General features: G+C 54.3%; 1 protein-coding gene across 2 annotated transcripts in view; it reads right to left on the reverse strand.

Moving 5' to 3' along the window:
• The window catches only part of NXN (nucleoredoxin), a 56,874-nt gene extending 40,293 nt beyond the window's left edge, over positions 1-16,581 (reverse strand). The window contains exon 1 of one of the 2 annotated variants that reach the window (XM_080562644.1): positions 16,165-16,581. In XM_080562644.1, coding sequence (XP_080418770.1) covers positions 16,165-16,482 — 318 coding nt within the window. In that variant the 5' untranslated portion in view covers positions 16,483-16,581. Of the gene's footprint in view, positions 1-15,692; positions 15,918-16,164 lie in introns of those variants that run through there. The other variant, XM_080562645.1, reaches the window with a different exon arrangement.
• Positions 16,582-19,558: the final 2,977 nt, after the last annotated feature.

The raw sequence follows: 19,558 nt of genomic DNA on the forward strand, positions 1-19,558 counted from the left end.
ACTGCTTTGTAACGCGGACAGGGGGCTGAATTAAGTTTGCAGAGGAACACTGTAAATTGGATGCACATTTCTTGTTCCATTTTACTGCTTTTTTTTTTTTTTTTGCCCTCCCCCTTATTTGGCTTTGGCTGCACTTCAGATTAAGCTCCTAATAAGGGCTGGAGTTGGACGGGGTTTTTCAGCCCATCAGATTGCAGCCTTCCAAGCCATTGAAATTAGATTCAAGCTGAACTTGAATTTTCAATAGTTTGGCCTAAAGGCAAGGGTGTTAACAACAGACCTGCCAACACCTTCTCTATGAGAAATGTCTGAAAACATGTCTGCACATCAAATACTGCTCAGGCTCTGGTAGACAAAAGCCACAGAGCTAACATCTCGAACCCACTGCTGACTTGCTCAGCCAGTTCTCCTGTCAGTACAGCCCATACGTTTCCTCTGAAGAAGCAGAGGACCTCTCTATTCTCTCTAGGAAAACTCTTCCCCACCGCCAACGGCACGAAGTCCTGCCGTAGTTTCATTATGACAAGGTAAGAGGGAATGAGGAGAGGTCAGGATATCCCAGCGGACGTGCAGGAGCAGACAGATCCACGCCAGTTCACCCAGTGCAGGATCCTTCCATCACACGCGTTGCTGAGATCGAAGCTATCCCACCAACACCCAACGGGAAGAGCCATCAGAAAACAGCACGTCCTGCAGCCAACTGCTCCTCCAAGCAGCAAAAGCTAACCGTAAGCTTTCTTTTCCTTGCTAAATGCACTTCTCTTTTTTTAATCTACGCTCTAGGATGGCATGAAAAGGTTAGCCCAAATCCTAAAACCAAGGCAAATGTGTCAGGAGTGGAACGCGTCCCTAGCATTAGACGAAGTGTGCGCCTTCAGATCTCAGCTTCCGTGGAGGAGGGCTTCCAGCAAGACCTCTGCCGGTATCCCGAGCAGGTTTTGTTTCATGTTTTTTAAATTACTGAAGTATGTTTTCTTGAGGACACGAAGGCTTTGACCTCCCCATGACCAAGATCTTTTCAAATTCACATTGCTGGTGTCGTGGGTCTGAAGAGCAGCCCCGGCCAGCTGCTCTCCCCAGCTCTGGAGGCAGCAGGGAAGCAGAGCGCTCCTCTTGCTTTGATGATGAATGATAAAGAAAAGGAACGATGGTTTCTTGAACTGCATCCAAGGGAAAGTAACCCTGCTAGAGTGCCTGGCAGGGCATCAGCAGCAATGGAAATTTCAGCTTTCAAAGAACAGCAATAAGACTCCAAAAAGGGGGCGGGGAGACCCTGCAGGAGCTGAGGTGCCACTAATTCCACAGATTGTTTTACAGACCCCTGCTTCTCTCCCATGAAATTATATCCTCGGCAGGAAAACCATCTGGCTCCGAGCTCTTTTGGTAAGTGGAGCGTAAACAGCATGGAAAAGAGCTCATACCTGAGCGAAAACAAGGCTTGGATGGGATGCACCAGGCTGGTCCTGGACAGGCAGGAGGCCGGAGGGAGGGCAGCCAGACCACCGGGACTTTGTTCCTTTCTTCCGACGGCTGCGGCAGGGGCTTTGCACCCCCCGAACAGGCAGAGCTCGTCCATCACAACAGGAGAGCGCTGGCTGGGGTGGCACGGTGCGGCGCAAAGAAGAGCACGGCGACCCCTGCAAAAACGCCTGGACTTGATTAAATTTATTTTCTTAGTAACATTCGGTTCAGCAAGGTGAAAAAACCTGCTGTGCTCTTCAATAGCTCTTCACAGGGAGGGCTGGAGCGTGATCATTCATTCACACGAGAGCTGTGAGTGCCGGATGTGTTATCTGAACAACGGGGTCTGCGCTGCAGCCGACACTTGTCACGTTAATACCGATTTCTCTGTCGGTACTTGCTTGCACCGGTAACAACGAGGCACCGAAAAAGTGCACGTAAACGGCAGTTCCCAACTTTGAACTCAGGAGCTGCCTGGCAGCTTTGCATAGCATGGCATGACCTCGATGAGAATTACGCCCCGTTGCGCCTTCGCCCTGCTCGACACCCCTGGTTTGTATAGCTTGAAGCTCCGGATGAAGCAAACACTGAGTAATGAGAGAGGAAAACAAAACAAAAGCACAAGAGATGCGGCTGCCCAAGCTCGGGCGAGGCAGAGGCTGTCCTCTGCCACCTCCCCGGCAGCGTCTCATTCGCTCAGTTCCAGGAGTGTCATTTTCTCGTTCGCAGAGCACGGGTCGTCAGCGTCGCTCCAGGAGCAGGGGCACGGGCAGCCACGGCTGTGAGCGCGCACCACCACGAGCAACGATTCACATCGTGCTACCTCGTCAGCCTGGGCTTGTGCTTTTGCATAAAGCTGCTTTCTTCCCATGGCCAGCAAACCCCGAGAAGCACACACGGAGCAGCAAAGGCAAGGCACAATCTGTAACCGCGCTAATTGCTGGAATAATTACAAAGTGAAAGAGCAGGCTAAATACCAGAGGGCTGAGCATCAGCACAGAACCGCCTTCCTTCTCGGGAGCTGCCTCACACGCACGACCTTCCTCACCACGAGCTGTACCTGCTAAGCCATTTCCCCGGTTCTGAGCAGATGACAAATAAATAAATAAATAAATAAAACGGTAATTCTTCTTTTCAATAGATTTGACCTCAGTTTCTCCTTAGTGCGGCAGGATGAAAAGCCATTCCTATGGAGCAACTGAGTTTTTTCCTGCAACAGACATGAGCGGGCATGTTCTGAGCACTTAGGATTTCAAACCCAATTAAGTAAAATAACAAATGCTGCACCTAAGGGTTTCCCAGCCCCCAGGAGGAAACGCTTTGTACATACCCAGATTTTTCCTAACTTCACCGCCGCATACCTGAGGCGCGGATTGAGGGATGAACCACGTTTTCAGATTCTTCACTACAAAGCTCAAAGAAACCCTGAACGTCCTAACCTCTACCTGTGCCACCCAGCAGCAGTTCGACTGCGTCGCGCTGGGCTCTCCTGCCTTGCTCCGTGTCACTTGGCATCCGTCTGTCCTGGAGGCGCGCGGCTGGGGGAAGGATTGGCTCTGGATAATCCACGATGGCCATCAGGAGTTGCTTTGTTTGCTGTGTCACTTCCCAACAGCAATAAAGTGGAAGGATGTTGTGCCACATGTTGCAGGGGGTCCCACGGAGCCCCAGCTGGGCTGCTCCCCGCCTGCACAGCACCGACACCCCCAAAAATAAGCAGCTTTACCCCAAGGACGGCCTCTCCTTGTGTGTTTGTGCATACATGGCCCAGCACAACAGCCCCCGAGCCCCAGGTGGGCCCGCAAGCTGCGCCCGGGGGTGTTAATTCAGTAATTAGAGGGATGGCCACAGACAGAGGTGGCATTCGGTGGCCTCTCATCCTATCAGGTTTTATCCCAGCAAGGCTTTCACGCCAGCCGCGCCGCTTTTTCAGCTGTGAAGGCTGCAGTAAATCCTCGCGGAGACCAACATCAAAAAGAGGATGCTGGACGGGGCCCAGAGCAGGGCGGCCGGTCAGGCAGCCCGAGCCAAAAGGCACGGCTCACGGGGCATTTTATTCTTCAGCAGACTAAAATCTGGATAATTCCTGCAATTCAAAGTCAAGCTGCCTGGAGCACGGCGCCTTCCCAGCCAAGGCAGCGCTGCTGCCGGTCCTGTCCTGTCCCCGTCCCTCTGCTCACCTTGCCCCTGGGGACGAGGCTCCTCCTGTCACCACGCTTCCACCCCGAGAGAGACACCGGCAGGGATTTGTCCGCAGGGAAAGGCAGGGACACCCACGTCCCCTTCTGTTTTACAACCTGGCAATTAACCGGCTCGGAAACTGCCTCTCTAGGCATAAAACCCATCCTGGGAGCGACTGGGGCAGCAGACGCCGCTGCGCGCACAGCTCAAGCCATAAACACCTCGTGCCAAACGGGGCCCTGGGTGCTCCCATCACACAAAATCACTGAACTTACGGCCAGGAGGCGTGAGAGCGACTGTCAAGAAAGCACTGCAACGGAGGTGGCCCACAAGGCTCTAAGGACAAGTGTGTCACGAGGGGAGGAAAAACTGCTCGTCAGCAGCCCTTAGCTTTTTCCATTCCTTTAAAAAAATAAAAAGGAATCAAAGCTACGCCACACGTTAGCACTTAAGTAGTCCCTGCCCTCAATTTCCAGCTACCTGCACCACTCTCTGGAACCCCCTACTCATTAAATATATTTCTGTGCATCTCCACCAAAACCAGAGACCCAGATGTCAGTAACCTCGGTGGCAGGCACCCAGCAGCTCTGCCCCATCGCAGGAATAAAACCCATTTGTGCACACTCGCACCGTGAAAGCCAGGCAGCAAATCTTCCTATGAAAAACTTCCGATGCGTTCAGATTAGCAGATCAAGCTCAAGGCATTAAGACCTTTCCCGTTACGTGTCTGTGAAATCCAGCTCTGAGGACACAAAACCGGGTCTTTTCTAACCCTGGAACGAAGCGATTTTGGGAGCGTGCAGCGCAGCGGCGGGGGGGCCAGGCTGGGCTCACGGCGCACGGGGCTGGGAAGTCACGGCGGGGCTGGAAAAGCCGCCGGCACCCGGCAGGGGCGAGGAGGCTGCTGCTCTGCTTCCCTTCCCCTCCAGACGACAGGCAGGGCAGCTTAATTTGAGCTCCGAATAAAAGCGTTGAAAACAAACTCTCAGAACGGTGCTCTGGCCATACCTGTCAGACGAGCGGCGAGCGGCGTCGCATTTGTTTAAGACGGGGCTTTTCCCTCGTGCACAGCGGAGGCACGACGCCGCTCCACACCAGCAATCGCCCGTGCTGGTGGCAGCCTGCACCCGGAGCAGGCGCTGCAGGCTCCCCGGGCAGCCCCCCCAGCACCAAGCCCCTCTCCTTCCTACCTGCCAGGCCAAGACAACGCCATCAGCGCTTCCCTAGCACGATTTGCAAAGCTCCCCGAGCACGGAGGTGACGGGGAAGAGGTGGTTATGAGCAGCTGGTAATGGAGCAGCGACGCTGTCTCTGTGCTACTGCCGCGAAGCAGAATTAGCGAGGGAGCAGCCTGCAAAATGAACGTGGGGAGTCATCAGCTTAGGACACGATCAGCGTGACTCCTCGCCCTGTTAAACAGTAGCTATCAGTCGATAAAGCAGCGCATTCCTGGATGCTGAGCACCCAGGCGGTACTCGTACGGCAGGATTTGTAACCTGGTGCCCTCCAACCTGCCCTAAAAGCACCAGGGCGGCATCCAGAAAAACCTGAAGAAAAAAAACTCCAGCATCAAGAAGATTCCTAAAGCCCCGGGGATCTGCCATCTCACCTGATCACCGGAGCCGTCCAGCTGCTGGAGGCTGAAATAAGGGCTGCGGGAAAGCCACGCGCAAACCACCAAGTCATTCAGTGCTCGGGCAGGGCACGAGAGCACGGGGGCCAGCAGGATCGCCCGGCACCCACATCCCCTCGACGAGAGGCCACGAGCGGATGCCTAGCTCCAAATAAAACAGCACAGCCCACACACAAAATGCCCCGTGCACATCTCCAGCCTAGCAGGCCGTCTTAACTAGCAAGGGGCAGGAGGGAATGGAACTGAAATCACTGGCAGCCCTACTAAAATCACTCTTCCCCTCTTTTTTTGGGAAGGGTCAGACTAGTCCTTCTGAACCATCACGGAGGGCGGGGGAGAGCCAACGTCAGTTCAGACTCAACCGTTTGGATCTTGCCGTTTCAGCTCCCCATCCTTCCCCACGGGCGCGAAAGGTCTCCAGCTTTTCTTCGGAGACTTTGCCCTTACGCGGGGCCTTTCAGCGGAGGATCTCGGAGCACCTTACAACCATTTAATTAAAGCTTAGGGCCCGGCCCTGCCAGGGAGGCACGGGAACAGCCTCCGGCTCGCACAGCAGCACAAGCAGCTCTTTCTTCTGCGCCGCCGTGACACCCAGCTCAACCGGGAGTGGGACCCCACAGAGCTGGTGAACACAGCCCGAGCAGCACGCAGCCTTCGGCAGGACGGAGCGGGGGTCTCCGGGGGCAGGAGGGGAGACGGGGACCGGAGGGGGACAGCACCCAGACCCAGGAAGGGCACAGAAAAGCGACCAAAGTGCAGGGAGAGGAAGGCAGAGCCGCAGGAGCGAGATGGGGGCTTGTGCTGGAGCGAAGGCTGGTCCGGTTAAACTCATGCCCCATGTCATTTAAACACCAGACATTTCCCCAGCGCAGCATCACCATGGACCTGTCCAGCCACCTAGCAGCCCTGGAAGGTGGGTAAAATGGAAAACCACGCTTTTTTTTTCCCCTGCTTACCTATGGGGTGAGACTTTTGCTGGTGGATGTAAATCCGTTTAAACAAAAGTAGAACCTACTATATTTTTTTTTCTAGTAGAACCTAGACATCTGCCTGCGTACAGTGTCAGCTGCAAGAACTGAGCTAACATCCAGATGCAGTGGCATGTCAGGATTAGCCCGGGCTGGGGCACCAATGCTTCCATGTATGGAAAAATATTGGAGCACTGAAACCATAAGCTCGGAGCAGAGCAAAGTGAGAGGCCCTGTCAATGAAGCTGTGGGCTCAGGTTTAGAGGATTTAGCAGCTCAGATCTGCCACGAGATCCTCAGCACGTATTACCGTAAATTTCACACTTGTTCCAAAAGGGACTCCCCTAGCAGCGCTGCGAGGGGGAGATCCGAAACCCGTTTGTTTGCTCTGGAAGCGGGGCTCACACCGCCGGGTGCAATTACCGCTCCCCGCGCAGGGCACGGGCTCGGGCGGTGATGGAGCAGCTCTGGCAGCTCGCGCTCAGGCGCCTGCGAGGTGGCTGCTCGTACCTGCCTGCCCACCCGTCTCTGCAACGGGGGCAACGTCCTCTTCAGCTGGTCCGGCACGAATCGAGAGGGCTCATCTGTCTGCACGCTGCGTTCCTGCTCGTGAAGTAACGGCTATGACTTCATCTCGCCAGCGGAAGTCTCTCGGGAACGACGGAGAAGTAGGATTTCTCCCTCCGGCTCGCTCGCACAGTCGCGATTAGTTTCGGTTGTGTCCTACTCTCTCCCGCAAACATTACCTAATTCTCACCCAGATTCCTAAATCCTTGCACTGAAACGTAAAACAAGGCTCCTTTCTCAGCTCCCTTCTGGGGCTGCTGCTGGATCCCGCTGTCACCGCAGCGTCACCCCGAGCCATCCCAGCACCCGGGCACCCCAGGTTGCCACCAGCTTATTTTTTTTTTCCCCTTCAACGCCTTGGGCACAAACTAGGAATCTGGTAACTCTCGGCAAATTAATTTTAACTAGGGACCTTTGCACTGTTTCTCCATTACCGTATTTGAAAGCCAGGTTTGATTTAGCCGCAGTCGTATAGCCGGGCAAAACGTTCCCAGAGGACTCCGGAGCCTCTCCCCCCGGCCGGGCGGGTCTGCTCACCCTCCTGCTCTGCTCCCGACCCCCACGGGCGCAAAGCACACAGCGCGGCCTCACAAACCGCCCTGTCGCTACGCTGCTTTGCCTGGCCTGGGAAATCTGCCTCTGCTTTTGCCCCAGGCGGCACAGGAGGCCTCCCGGCGCCGGTCACCCCACTGCATTCCTCATCCCAAGCACTCCGCTGGTTTTGAGCCAGCTCTGCGAGGTTTGCCGTGCCCCCGAGTTCGCTTTCCTGCGATTCCACCGAGCAGGCTCCTGTTCTCGCTCTCCTACGGGGCTGGCAGCGCAGCTCGTGGTCCCCACGGCTCCTTAGAGGCACACTTGGGGCTTGGCCCTGCGGACTAGCTTCTCCCCAACGCTGCCTCCACCGCTCGCCGTCCCGGCGCAGGCAGCAGGAGCATCCTGGGGGCTCTCCCATCTTTGTTTTGCGAGCGGAGGGGCTCGCTGTGCTCCGGGCAGGGGGCTGACCCCGCTGCAGCACGTCAGCCGATGCCCTGACGCAACGGCAGCAGTCGGTCAGTCAGTCACGCTAAATAAAGCCCGCAAATTCTTTGCATATTAATTGTCGGTTTCAATTGTTCACGGTGTTGAAAGACGGACGTGAGAATATGCAGAAAACATTCCTGCATCTGTTTAGTTCCACCCTTTCATTAATTCGGCGCGCTCTGAGCCCAATCAACGCGACACTGCGTTTTCTTTGGAAAACTCAGGACGATGATCTGATGAGCCATCGTACAGCGGGACGCACGCACAAGGCGCCCGTGTTGTAATCTGAAATACTCGCACAAATTCTCTAGTGGGAAAGAGAATTAACGTATTTATGTCTTTTTGCTTGCTCATCAACTCCTCGTTTCACTGCCAGCTTCTCCACCGGCCTTATCTTTACTTCGGGACCTTTGGATTTAACCCTCAGTTGTATTTTTTGACTGTATAACTTTAGCGTTGGGACCCAGCACGAGAAGGAAGCCGCACCGAGCAGAGGAAGGGACGGCAGCGCCCCGAGCACAGCTCACCACAATGCCACCACGCGGGGAGCTCAGCCCCCCTGGAGCCAGGCTGCCCACGCACAGCCGGGGGGACAGAGCCCTCCTGCCCCTCTGAAAGGGGATCCCGGAAAGGGGACGATGCTGGGCTGCGGGCGCTAGTCTGGAACTTATCCGGATTTGGCACAGATTTCCTGCACAGCTTTTCCGGATTGTTAATCTCCCCGTGCCTTTTGTTCACGTCGCCTGTTCAAGTTACAGGCTCATCGAGGTAGGAGTCTAACACCTGCAGCAGCACAGGTTTGATTTTCGCAGCCTTGGTCAGGTCCCTGAAGCGTCTGCGACTGCGGCTGCTCGCCTGTGAAATAAATGGCTGTAACGAAGCGCGTCCCAGAGCGGGGCTGCGCGACGTCGCCGGGATTCGAACCCATCAGCCATCCCCTGCTGAAAGTTCAAATAAAAGCCCAACGCGGCGGCGTTAAGGCATAAAGATCAGAAGGGAGGGGAGGAAATTAGAGGAAATTACTGTACACAAAGCACAAGTCACACGGAATCCAAACACCCTCACGATGTCTGCGGTGCTCTTCCCTTCCCGACTGTCAGCGCACGGCGGTGGCACAATCGCGAAGCGACCTGCCTGGAGAACACATTGAATACCTCGCGTCTTACACCACGACGTGTTACGGAGCTGGCTTAAAGGATACGTACAGCGAGGAAGCCGCGATTATTCAGTATTCAAGCCAGCCTGAAAGCTCAGGAGTCAGCCTGTTATTTGCTGAAAGCAGGGGGCCTGAAATTATCCGTGAATAGTTCAAAGCCGCAGTTAATTCAACATCTCTCCTTTCAAAAGCACAAAAATCACAGATTCCTGGAGCGTGTAAGCTTCTTAAAAATGACAAACTACTAACTGTCAAATCAAAGCAGCAAGCAGAAATCCACATGGCTGATAAGACAAATAGTTGCATTTTAAAGAGTAATTAAATGTCACTTCGGAATATTTTGCTTGGAACTTGTTTCCCTGATAAAAAATGGGAGGGGAGGGAGAAAGAGGAGGAGGAGGAAGCAACCAAGGAGCTTTTTGCAAGGTAAATGCCCAGGCAAATGCTGCCCAGCCTCATTTCTTCAGCCCAGGGCAGCCCCTGGCACCCCTTGATGCTGCCTGGAGCCCTGCAGCCCAACTCCAACAGCTCGCCCTGCCCACCCTGCCCTGTCCCCGCGTGGGGCAGGGGCGAGCAGCAGCCCGGGCTGATCCCTCCCGAAGAGCAGTATCTTTTGACTTTGCCGAGATTAAAACCATAACCCTACTTGTATGCTGGGAACGTTGCTGAAAAAACAGGAATGCAAAACACAGAAGAAGTGAAACCTTATCCCAGGCAGCATTAGCTGACCTCGCCGTGCGCCGCTTTGAAACATTAAAAGTGCGTCCATGAGAAGGGATCAGAAACCTGCAGAAAATCCCTCGACCCTCTCAGAAACTGTAACATTTCACACAAACTGCCCCAGGACTAAGAAGCGCTTACAGACAGCTAGAGGTGATGGCACAAAAGGCTTGTTTCGAGTCCCGGAAAAGGAGACGGCTCCGTGCATTTCGAACCCCAGCGTTATCAAACTGCTCCAAAAATCCGGAGCGGGCTGAGTCACGACCCAAGGCCTAGGGCAGCTTTTTTGGGCAGGACCCGCAGAGGCCAGCTCCCGAGCCAGCTGCACGGCAGAGCAGCCAGAGCTCCTGCTGCTTCCCCCTGCCGTAAAGCTGGGAGGACGCGAACAAAGCACGGGCCTGATCCAGATACCCCCGAGGTCTACGGAAAGACGTCCAAGGGCTTTCAGAGCAGGGCCTCGAATAGCTGCAATTATCAGCCCAAGGACGCAATAAACAACCCGGCAGATGACACACCAGCGAGACACGCAGAACATTAATTTTCCCCCGGGGAAAGCGCTCAGGCGGGCGGCGTTTGGGATGTATGGGGAAATCCAGCCTCCGAGGATGTCAGCGAATTGCAGGACCTGGATTTTACACCTGGACTTGGGGGTCTGCTGATCCTGGGATTCCAGTGCAAGACTGGGGGCTTTGCACAGGAGCCGGCTGTTAATTGCACGGAGGGTCACTGCAGAACCGCAAAGCTGTACGAAATATGCTCAGAAATGCTCTGAAAAAGCATCATCAACACAGGTTAGAGAATGTTTTGGCTTTGGTGCTGTCCTCACAACGTGCAAATACTGCATAGCTATTCCTCGGCCATATTTAACGCTCTTTGCTGCACCTCTCCAGCATCGCCCTGTATTTTGCACCTTCTTTTGTGAAAGAGTCACACGTTCGGCTTGCGAAAGAATGCATTGCTGGGGAGGAACCGTGCTGATCGCTGTAAAGAAGAAAGTTGCCGTGCTTCGTTCTGCAACCTGAGAGTAACAAATGAAACGTCAGCTGGGCATTTTTCAAGGGACGTTTTCATTTCAACATCTGGATTAAGATGCCACAATGAAAAACAGCACACAGGCTCCCCTTCGCTGCCTTCAGAGATCTCCCATTCTTCTGTTTCAGAACCAGTGAGTTTCAAAGCAAACAAAGAACCAGTCGGTGCTGCTAATGCCTCGCTCCTTACTCAATAGCCTGATGTCATGAGAAGACCAGATTGTTCAAATCTGCATCTCCCCGAGCCAAAGATTTCACATACATTCCCACCCCGAAAACACCAAGTCAGGAATACAGCTGAAAGTGATTACCTCGATATTTTTATGTGATGAAACTCAAAAACCGCCTCGACTGCCTTACAAAATCCTCTGTCGGACAAATCCCCCATCTGTGCTGACCGCCTGCCTCCCAGGCCTCAGCAGACGGCGACTGCAAGAAGAAAACTTACGAGTCCCTGAAAGTCTGGGAGTAACCTCACCTGTAACCAAGGGTTCGAGTCCTCCTCCCCCCAATATTTAATACCATCTAATTTAATGGTGTTTCCACCTCCTCCCCACCGTTTCTCGCACAGACCTGGCCCCCACCTGCTCACCCAGCAGAGCTGCAACGCCGGCATCCTGCTGCACACCTGCAGCACCTCACCCATCCGTCTGGGGTGTCCTATCAGCAAAGCTCCTACAGCTGATGATCTTTTTAAGCAGAGAGAAAAAGTCTTTTTCTTAGAAAGACAGGGGGCTGAAAACATAATTAAAAAAATATATATATTTATTGTAGAAATCTTCACAAGAAGTCGGTCACATTTCACCACCCTAAGACCAACCTTTTAGCTGCAGCGATGAAGACAACGCGCCCCCAACTCACAAGCGGTTCTTCTACCCTTGCCCAGCTCAGATCACCCATCACCTTTGTCAAGCAACTGAAACAACACCGCCAAAGATAAGAACACGCTCCTCTCCCTCTCCGCAGGGTGCGACGGAGCAGCCGGTTTCCTCGCGCGCAGAGAAGGACCACGTGCCCCTCTGTCACTGAGCTCAGCAGGAGACACGTTTTGTATTAGTACGGGAGATGATACCCAGACCAGGATACGCAAATCCAGCTTTAGGATAAAGGAAAACCACTCTCTCCCAAGCAAAACATATTTACCAGCATGAGCAGAGAGAGATCTTGAAACTGTTTTCAGAGACTTCACTGAGTAATCACAGAAATGTACTAAACATGTCCTGCATTCGTTTAAAACCAGAAGAGAACTATTTCGGCTCCAGTGGAAACAGTTTGGCCTTCCCAGGAAGCATCTGGGCAGCGTTCAAGCAGATGCATAAATGCAGTGGAAAGAAAACAGAGACCGCGGGGCGAAGCACGGAGCGTACAGCGCTGCGCACGAGAGCGGCCGCACCAAGAAAGAGGAGTTAGGAAAACCGGGATTAAAAGGAACGAGGAAGTTGACTGAGCCATGTAACATGGAAGAAACAGAAGCAAGGGCAAATAAACAGCAGCAGAAGATAAACTGCTTCTCTCTCAATGCAGATCCTTTCCTCCTCCAGTGCAGGGACCCTTCCTGCACCCTTCTGTACGCAAGGGTGCGTGACAGCACCTTCTCAACCCAGAAAGCGGCCGATTTCTTAGCAGAAAGCACCCGGACGGCACACAGCACCGCAGGCAGCAGGGACAGCACGCCCCTGCGCGAGGCTGCACGCCGCCAACGCTCCAACAGCCCCCAAATGCCCCCCCCATGGGCTGAGCACCCAGGAGCTGGGGGATGCTGGTGCTGGCACTCCCATGGATGGAGCACACGGGGCACGTAGGCAGCCGGGGCTGTTGACATTGCCGAGCTCCTCGGTGCCTCGGGCAGCCGTCAGGAATTAATGCCGTCATTAAAGCGGCCCTCCAAAACTTGAGCAGCTGTTCGCGCAAGCGGCTAACGACAGGGTGATGTTAAACCAAAACCCCAACTAAAACAAAGGGACGCCTCGACATCTCTCTCTCTCGTGCTCCGCTCGGCAACTCCAGGCTCTATCAGGAGACGAATCAATTACCAGCAGCTGCGTATAGCTCCCCAAACCCCGGCCTGAACGCCTTAATTGAGGGATGTGCACCAAAAGTCGAAGGCCTCCAATCTCATTTGGTAATGGTTTTGTTCTTGAAAAAAAAAATAAAATAAAATAATAGGGCTGTCTGTGGCTCAGACAGAGGCACAGCGCCATCCTCCTCGTTAATCAAAGGCCTTCCCCGCGTCCAGATGTTTGCTGACTTCTCCGGCTCTTTTATTACTGGTTTGGAGACGGAAATCTCTGCTAACGTTACCCAAATTTAACCAGTTGCTGCAGGACGCACGGACCGCTGAGTCCTCGGTCCTGCAACCTGGCATTACTGAGCTCCCGAGGAATTCCATGAGAGCGGCTGCTTTCTTGGGCAGCCCACGCTACTTGCACCAATACCCACGGCAGCAAGAGGTTATTTTACTTTCAGGACTGTGGGAATTTTACTGCAAGCCCGGAAAGGAGGCTGCTTTTTCAAACCTAGCAACGTTCAGCGCCTGGGCTTTGGAAAAGGGAGAAAACTGAAAAAAAAATAATAACATAGAGTGCACCAGGGAAAGGTGATGGGTACACTGATAAATATTTCAGTAGTCTGACAAGCAGGAAACTGCAATAGCTGTATTATTCAGTAATTCCGGGCAACAAAACTGATGTTACAGCCAATACGGGACAGTAAGTCATCACCCCCCAAAGCTTTCACAACCTCAGACCAACTAACGAGCCCGCAGCGGTCACTGCTGGCTGCAGGGACCTCGGGAGGTCTTCCAGCCGCAGTCACCAACACGCAACAGCCGCGGCTTCGCCCGGCCAAGCTCCGAGGATGAGAGCCCAGAGCCCGTCCGGGCCGAGGCTGCAAGCCCAGCTCAGTTCCCTGCCTGATTTTCCCACGTCTCCCCCTCCCTTTTACCCCTCTGCTGTATCTACGCGATGCTTTTCTTCCAGTAAATCTGCGTAATTCTCTGGGGCTTGTCTCGCATCGGGTTTAAGAATAGCTTTTAGAGCTAAAGAGCCATAACTCAAAAGGACTGTCTACATTTTTCTAATGCTTTTGTTTTAAACAAATTAAGCCTGCAAGGTACCGAACATATGCTAGACATCCCCAGCTCTTGCTGGCACGTAGCTGAAAAATAGAAAGTTTGTGCTTTTCTGGAGAGTCAGGTCATTAGCCCGACTATTTAAAAACCAGCCTATTATACAAGGAAACTTCTATCTGCCTGAACTGCAGATTATAAATCTCCTGTTTAGAAATCTGATATCCCGACATAATTGCCCTTATAACTCACAAATAGGTTCTCTGTTATCCATAGATTAAGCTTCCTCCAAAGCCACATCACATCTGCTTAGTTTTGAAAATATACAGCACAAGCTTCAATTACTTTACACTCTGCACAAAAATAATCCTGAATTCAACTCAGGGTTTCTTGGAATAAGAATTTAAGACCCTATAATCTTTTTATTTCATGTTTTCTCGCAATCTAATAGATGGAAGTATTGGCCAGAACGTAAAATTAATGCCACCTTCCACTCCAACTACTTCCCAACAATTTAATTATGTTATAGTGGAATTTTTAAAGCAAATACGGCGAAGCAAAAAGCCCCGCCACCTAAATAATCCGAAATGTTCTGCAGGGAAATGGCCAGCTACTAATTGGAACCACGATCTTTTCATGCCCCTGTAGTAAGAGGTTTGGGTTTTAAAGGCACCGGCATTAAAAGCTAATTCCTCTGAGGGACAAAGCAACTCGCCTTGTTAAGCAAACTGACCACAGCCTGTGCTCACGGCTCCCACTGAGATGTGCCTTGGGTTCAAGGGGGGAGGCCGGGGGTCTTCAGCAGCAGCACCCGGGTGCGTCAAGCTGGACGTGAGGAACCTGAGGCTTAGTGACAAGAATGACAGCAAACAAGCCAAAATCACACCACCTACACTTCTCAGAAGAGGGGACATCCAACAACGAGCCCAGATGCCAGAGAACGTTTCCAAAGATGACTCCGGTGCCTAACGCGCTGCGCCGATACGGACAGCGGAGGGCTCGGGGTCCTGCTCAGGGAGGAGAAGCCTCGTCCACCCCAGCAGAGCCCACGTTCGAGAGGGTCGCCCCCCGGGCTCCCGAGGCGTGGGATTTAAGCCCAGCTCCAGGAGAAGGGCTGGGGGCGAGCCCACCTCCTCCAGGGCTGAGCAAGCGCCCGCTTGGCCGCCGCCAGCGGCTGACAAAGGGAGAGGACTTCGCTCGCCGCGCAGCCCAGCAGCACCCGCGGCTTTCAAACAGCCAGCTGCAATTACGCTCCAGAAAGATGTTTAGAAATGACACTGTGGGGCTCCATCTTTTTAATTATTGCTCAACAGCTTTCAGAGAAGATTACGTTTGTAAAGACTTTTTTTTTTTTTTTCCCCTTAAACTACCAACACTGAGAACTCGCTGAATCTGAAAATCTGGTCTTTGCCCTTCCGTCCCTTGCAGCCTTGGATCTCAGGGTTTTACAGAGCTCTTTTTGTCTGGTATTTTTCAGTGTTTCAGACGAAACTCTTTAGATTAAGGACCGTAACATGTAGTACACCAAAAATATCAGCTGTTAAATAAATACGAAAAAAGAACAGCACCAATTCAGCCGGCTGCTTTGCCAGGAACTCCCAAACTGGCTCCAATCCTCTTTTCGATCACCAAATGTCCCCTAACAGCTGACGGAAACCACAGACCCCATCAATGCTGCCCCCAAATCCTTGCCAACGTCCCAAAGATCCCCTGGGGACGCTGCCTGGCGCTCCCAGCCCCGAGCTGCCCCGCGTCCCTCGGCCGGGCAGAGCCACCCGCCAGGTCCAGCCCGTAGCACAACGTTTACGTCTCGAGGAGCAAACTGCGTGGAAGCCAGACGGCTACGAGCACCACACGCTCACGTCGCTCACAAAAGACCCACTTTTACCTCAGAACTGGGCTCCACGCCCAGCAGACTCCCCATTCTTCGAGGGGCCAGCCAAGGCCGGGGCACGGCCAACACCCGCCGGCCCCAGCCACGGCCTCGCGGTCCCGCCGCGGGCTGCCCTCGGCCCCGGGCTCGCTCCCCTTCCCTCACATCCGTGACTCGAGAAACCGTCCTCAGCAGCTCCCCTAAGTCCGATCTCAGCCTCGGCATCCCGCATGAGCGCGGCAAAACGACGAAGGGCACAACCCCAGCCACCCGCTCGTGCCCACCCTCCGCCCCCAGCCCGCTGCCCCGGCCGTGCCCAGGCCCCTGGGGGAGCACAGGAACTTTCTGGAAGGCTCCGAGCCCGCAGCCCCACCGCTCCCCGCTTTCCTCCCCCCGGGACAAAGCCCGGCACGACCCACCCGGGGCCGCACCCCCCCCCCACCGCCACCCCCGGAGCTCCCCGCTCGCAGCCCCGTTGCGGTCTCACCTTGCGGTGCTTGTCGGCGAAGGGCAGCGCCAGCCAGGGCATGGCCCGCACGGCCTCCTGCCACTGCTGCTGCTCCTGCTCCGCCGACACGAAGACGATCTCGAGGCGCTGAGCTCCGGCCGCCGCCGCCTCCCCCCTGAAGCGCCCGTAGAAGGCGGCCAGGCTGGCGCCGAGCTGCGCGCAGGGGCCGCTGAGGCTGCAGCCGAAGTAGAGCCCCACCAGCGAGACCCCGCGGGCCGCCAGCGCCGCCACCGCCACCTCCTCCCCGTCGGCGGCCACCAGCACCTCGCCCAGCACCTCCGACAGGGCGCCCGCCATCCCGCTCCGAGCCCTCCTTCTCCTTCTTCCCCCCCGCAGCCCAGCGCCGGCCGAGCCGAGCCCCGCTCTGCGCCTCGCCCGGCCCGCCCGGCCCGCCAGGGGGCGCTGCCGTGAGGCGCGGCCTCCGCCCGCCCCCGCCGCTCCGGGGCCCGGCCCGGCCTCCCCGGGGCCCGTGAGGGGAAGCCTGAGGGGTGGGGGGGGGGGGTTGAGGTGGACGGGCCCCGCCTCGCCTCACGGGGTGTGGACGGTCTCAAACAGTTCCCGTCGCGGCCCCGCTGGCCTCTCGGCTGTCCCCTCGGGTCGCTGCCCGAGGGGGAAAGTGCTCTTTGTTCGCAAAATTGCGGGGCGAGGGCTTGTTTAGCCCGATGGACGGGCGGACCCCAAAGCCCGAAAGCGGATCCAGAGGTGTAAACACGAGGAAACGTGGCTGCGTTGAATCACGCCGCCTGGCTGGCTGCGGTACGGGGAGGAAATAAAGCGTAAACAGGGACATGCAAAGCAGGCTTGAAAACGTATCTCCTCTTCATACCCAGAGCCTGCGACCTGCGAGCAGGCAGAATGCAGGGCAGCAAGGCCACCAGCAGCCCGACACCCCTGTCGCTGCTCTGAGCCCGAGCCACACACACTTTCGAGCGGCCGCCCTGCGAGGCCACGGCCAGCACCGGCCTCCAGGGGCCTGAAGCCAAGACTTCGGCTTCAGAGCATCCACACACACACGTCTCCAAAGGCTCAGAGCTCCTCTGGTGCCGCCCAAGCACGCTTTGAGGAAAAGTGTGCTTGTGCAGGTCAGCCCCCTGCTCCCGGACTGCTTTCCTAGGAGAGCCCCCAAACAGCAGCCCTACAGCTTGCTGGCTACTGTAAAAGACGCTTATCTTTACAACCCTTCCTTACTTGGCTTTTCACTTGGCTTCTTGTTATTGCTGCTTTCAATTGTATTTAAAAATTGTTGTATAGCATCCAGAGCCATTAGGGGATGCTTTATAAATACAATTAATTATCATTATTACTATTACAGCATTACAATCTCTCTTTTCCTTTGCCAAGACCTGCTCCCTAGAGGTGGTTCAAAGCAAGAGGAGTTTTGTCTTGTTTTTATTTGTCCTGCCTTATCTGCTTTAATTAAGCATTTGGGCTCGTTAGGGCAAGGAATCTGTTTTTTAAGTCGGTGGCCCTGAGCTCAACAAACCTATGTGGCAATATAAATATTCTGCTGTAAAAATGATATTTATAGCTGCAGTCAACTAAAAATGACCTCTTTTTTAGTGAGCCAAGCAGAATTAAGATGCCCTGAAACACAGAACGAGAAAAAGTGAGGGAGCAGCTGGACCTGTCCAAGCAGCGTCCCCAAGGCGAGGCTGCCCAAAATGGGGTGAACCCGTGCGAATTCTGGCAAGTCCGGCTGCAAGTGGCCATCAGCTCACGCGCAGACCCCGCAGCATCACCCCGAGGGGCCAGAAGTAAAGAGGCACAAAGACAGTGAGGGGCTTTCACCCAACAGTTTATTGTCTGCAAAGCGATACTGCCAATCTGCTTTTTTCTACTACTCATTTTTAGAGCTACCGCTTTTAAAACTGCACCGCCCGCGTACTGTATCTTTCTCTAAAGTATTTGGCAAATATTTTGCCAAACTATTTGGCAAATGTTTCTGCTGGCCTTGTGGTTGGTTTCCCCACAATCGGTGTTTATTGGGGTCTTTGCCACAAGAAAGGAAACACCGAACAAGTGGTCCGAAGGAGGGCGAAACCGATGAGTCCCAAAGTGTCAAACGAACAAGAGAAACCCCGGAAAAAAAAAGAAAAAAAAAAAAGGATTTCATCCCCGGCTCCCTCCTGCTCATCTCTGCTCTGCGTGGAAGCGAGGAAAGCTCGGCGTGTTGGAGGTTCCCGAGCCTCAAGTGACACCTACCGGCGGCGGGGCTCGGGCTCCTGCGGCCCCGGCGGGCGAGGGGCAGCCGGTGCCAGCCGCTGCCCGGTCCCCGGTGTCCCGGTGGGGCAGGAGGGACGCGGGTTGGGCTGCGGGAGGCGCAAGCCGAGCTCAGCTCACGCTTCCTGTCTCAATCGGAGAAGCCCTTCACGCTTTATGGCCTCTGCCCGAAGTCGGTGATGCGAGGGCATGGTGGTAGATGCTCATCAGCCCGAGAAAATTAAGCCCATGGCATTAAAAAAAAAAAAGAACGGCGCGCTCAGGGTGTTTCCTTTAGCAGCAGTAGCCTGATTAACCTAAAAGCATAGGTTAAAGAAGCCACCAAAGAAAACTCCTGTCCACCAGCAGCCTGGTTATCGTGGGAAGGGCTCCAGCGGGGTTCCCAGCACGCGGATGGCAGCAGCACGCGGCGCTGGGTGCACGGCGGTGCCAAGGCAGGAGGCCTCGCGGGTGCCAGCGGGACTCTGGATTTCTCATTGCTTTTGTGAAACAGGCAACTGCCTTTTGGAGAAATGCCATCCATTGTGAACAGCAGCTTCCAGCCTCTCTGTAACCCTTCTGACAGAGGCATGTCTGCACCGGCGATATGGGACAACAGGGTGAGCAGTTCTTTTTATGTGACCCCCCCCAGAAATACAACCTGCCCGATACCCTCTTGAACGTGAGAAGGCTGACTGCATTAGAGATCAGGTGAGCATCCTGAGCTGCAACAGGCTGTTCCTGCCATCCCCCCTTCTTTTCTACTCCTTCAATCCTCTTTCTTATTGATATTTCTCTCCTCTGAGATCAGAGGACGCAGCTACAGGGCACAGCCCTGATCACGTGCTCCCGAGGTATGGCACTTAAAAACTGATTTCATTGCAAAAAGCTCCTTAGTTTTTAATTTAGCTGTATTCTGAACTCCAGATGACACAGGGAGGAGTGGATTTTCCATGGTATCTTGTTGTGGTTTAACCCGGCTGGCAGCTAAACACCACACAGCCGTTCGCTCACCCTCCCCCCTCCCTCTCTGGGATGGGGGAGAGAAACGGGAAAGTGAAGCCTGTGAGTTGAGATAAAGACAGTTTATTAAGACAGGAAAATAATAATAACAATAATAATAATAATAGTGATAATGGTAATAGTATTAACAATAATAATGTGTAAGAAAACA

The sequence above is a fragment of the Anser brachyrhynchus genome (assembly GCF_964034855.1).
Source record: "Anser brachyrhynchus genome assembly, chromosome: 20".
NCBI lineage: Eukaryota > Metazoa > Chordata > Aves > Anseriformes > Anatidae > Anser > Anser brachyrhynchus.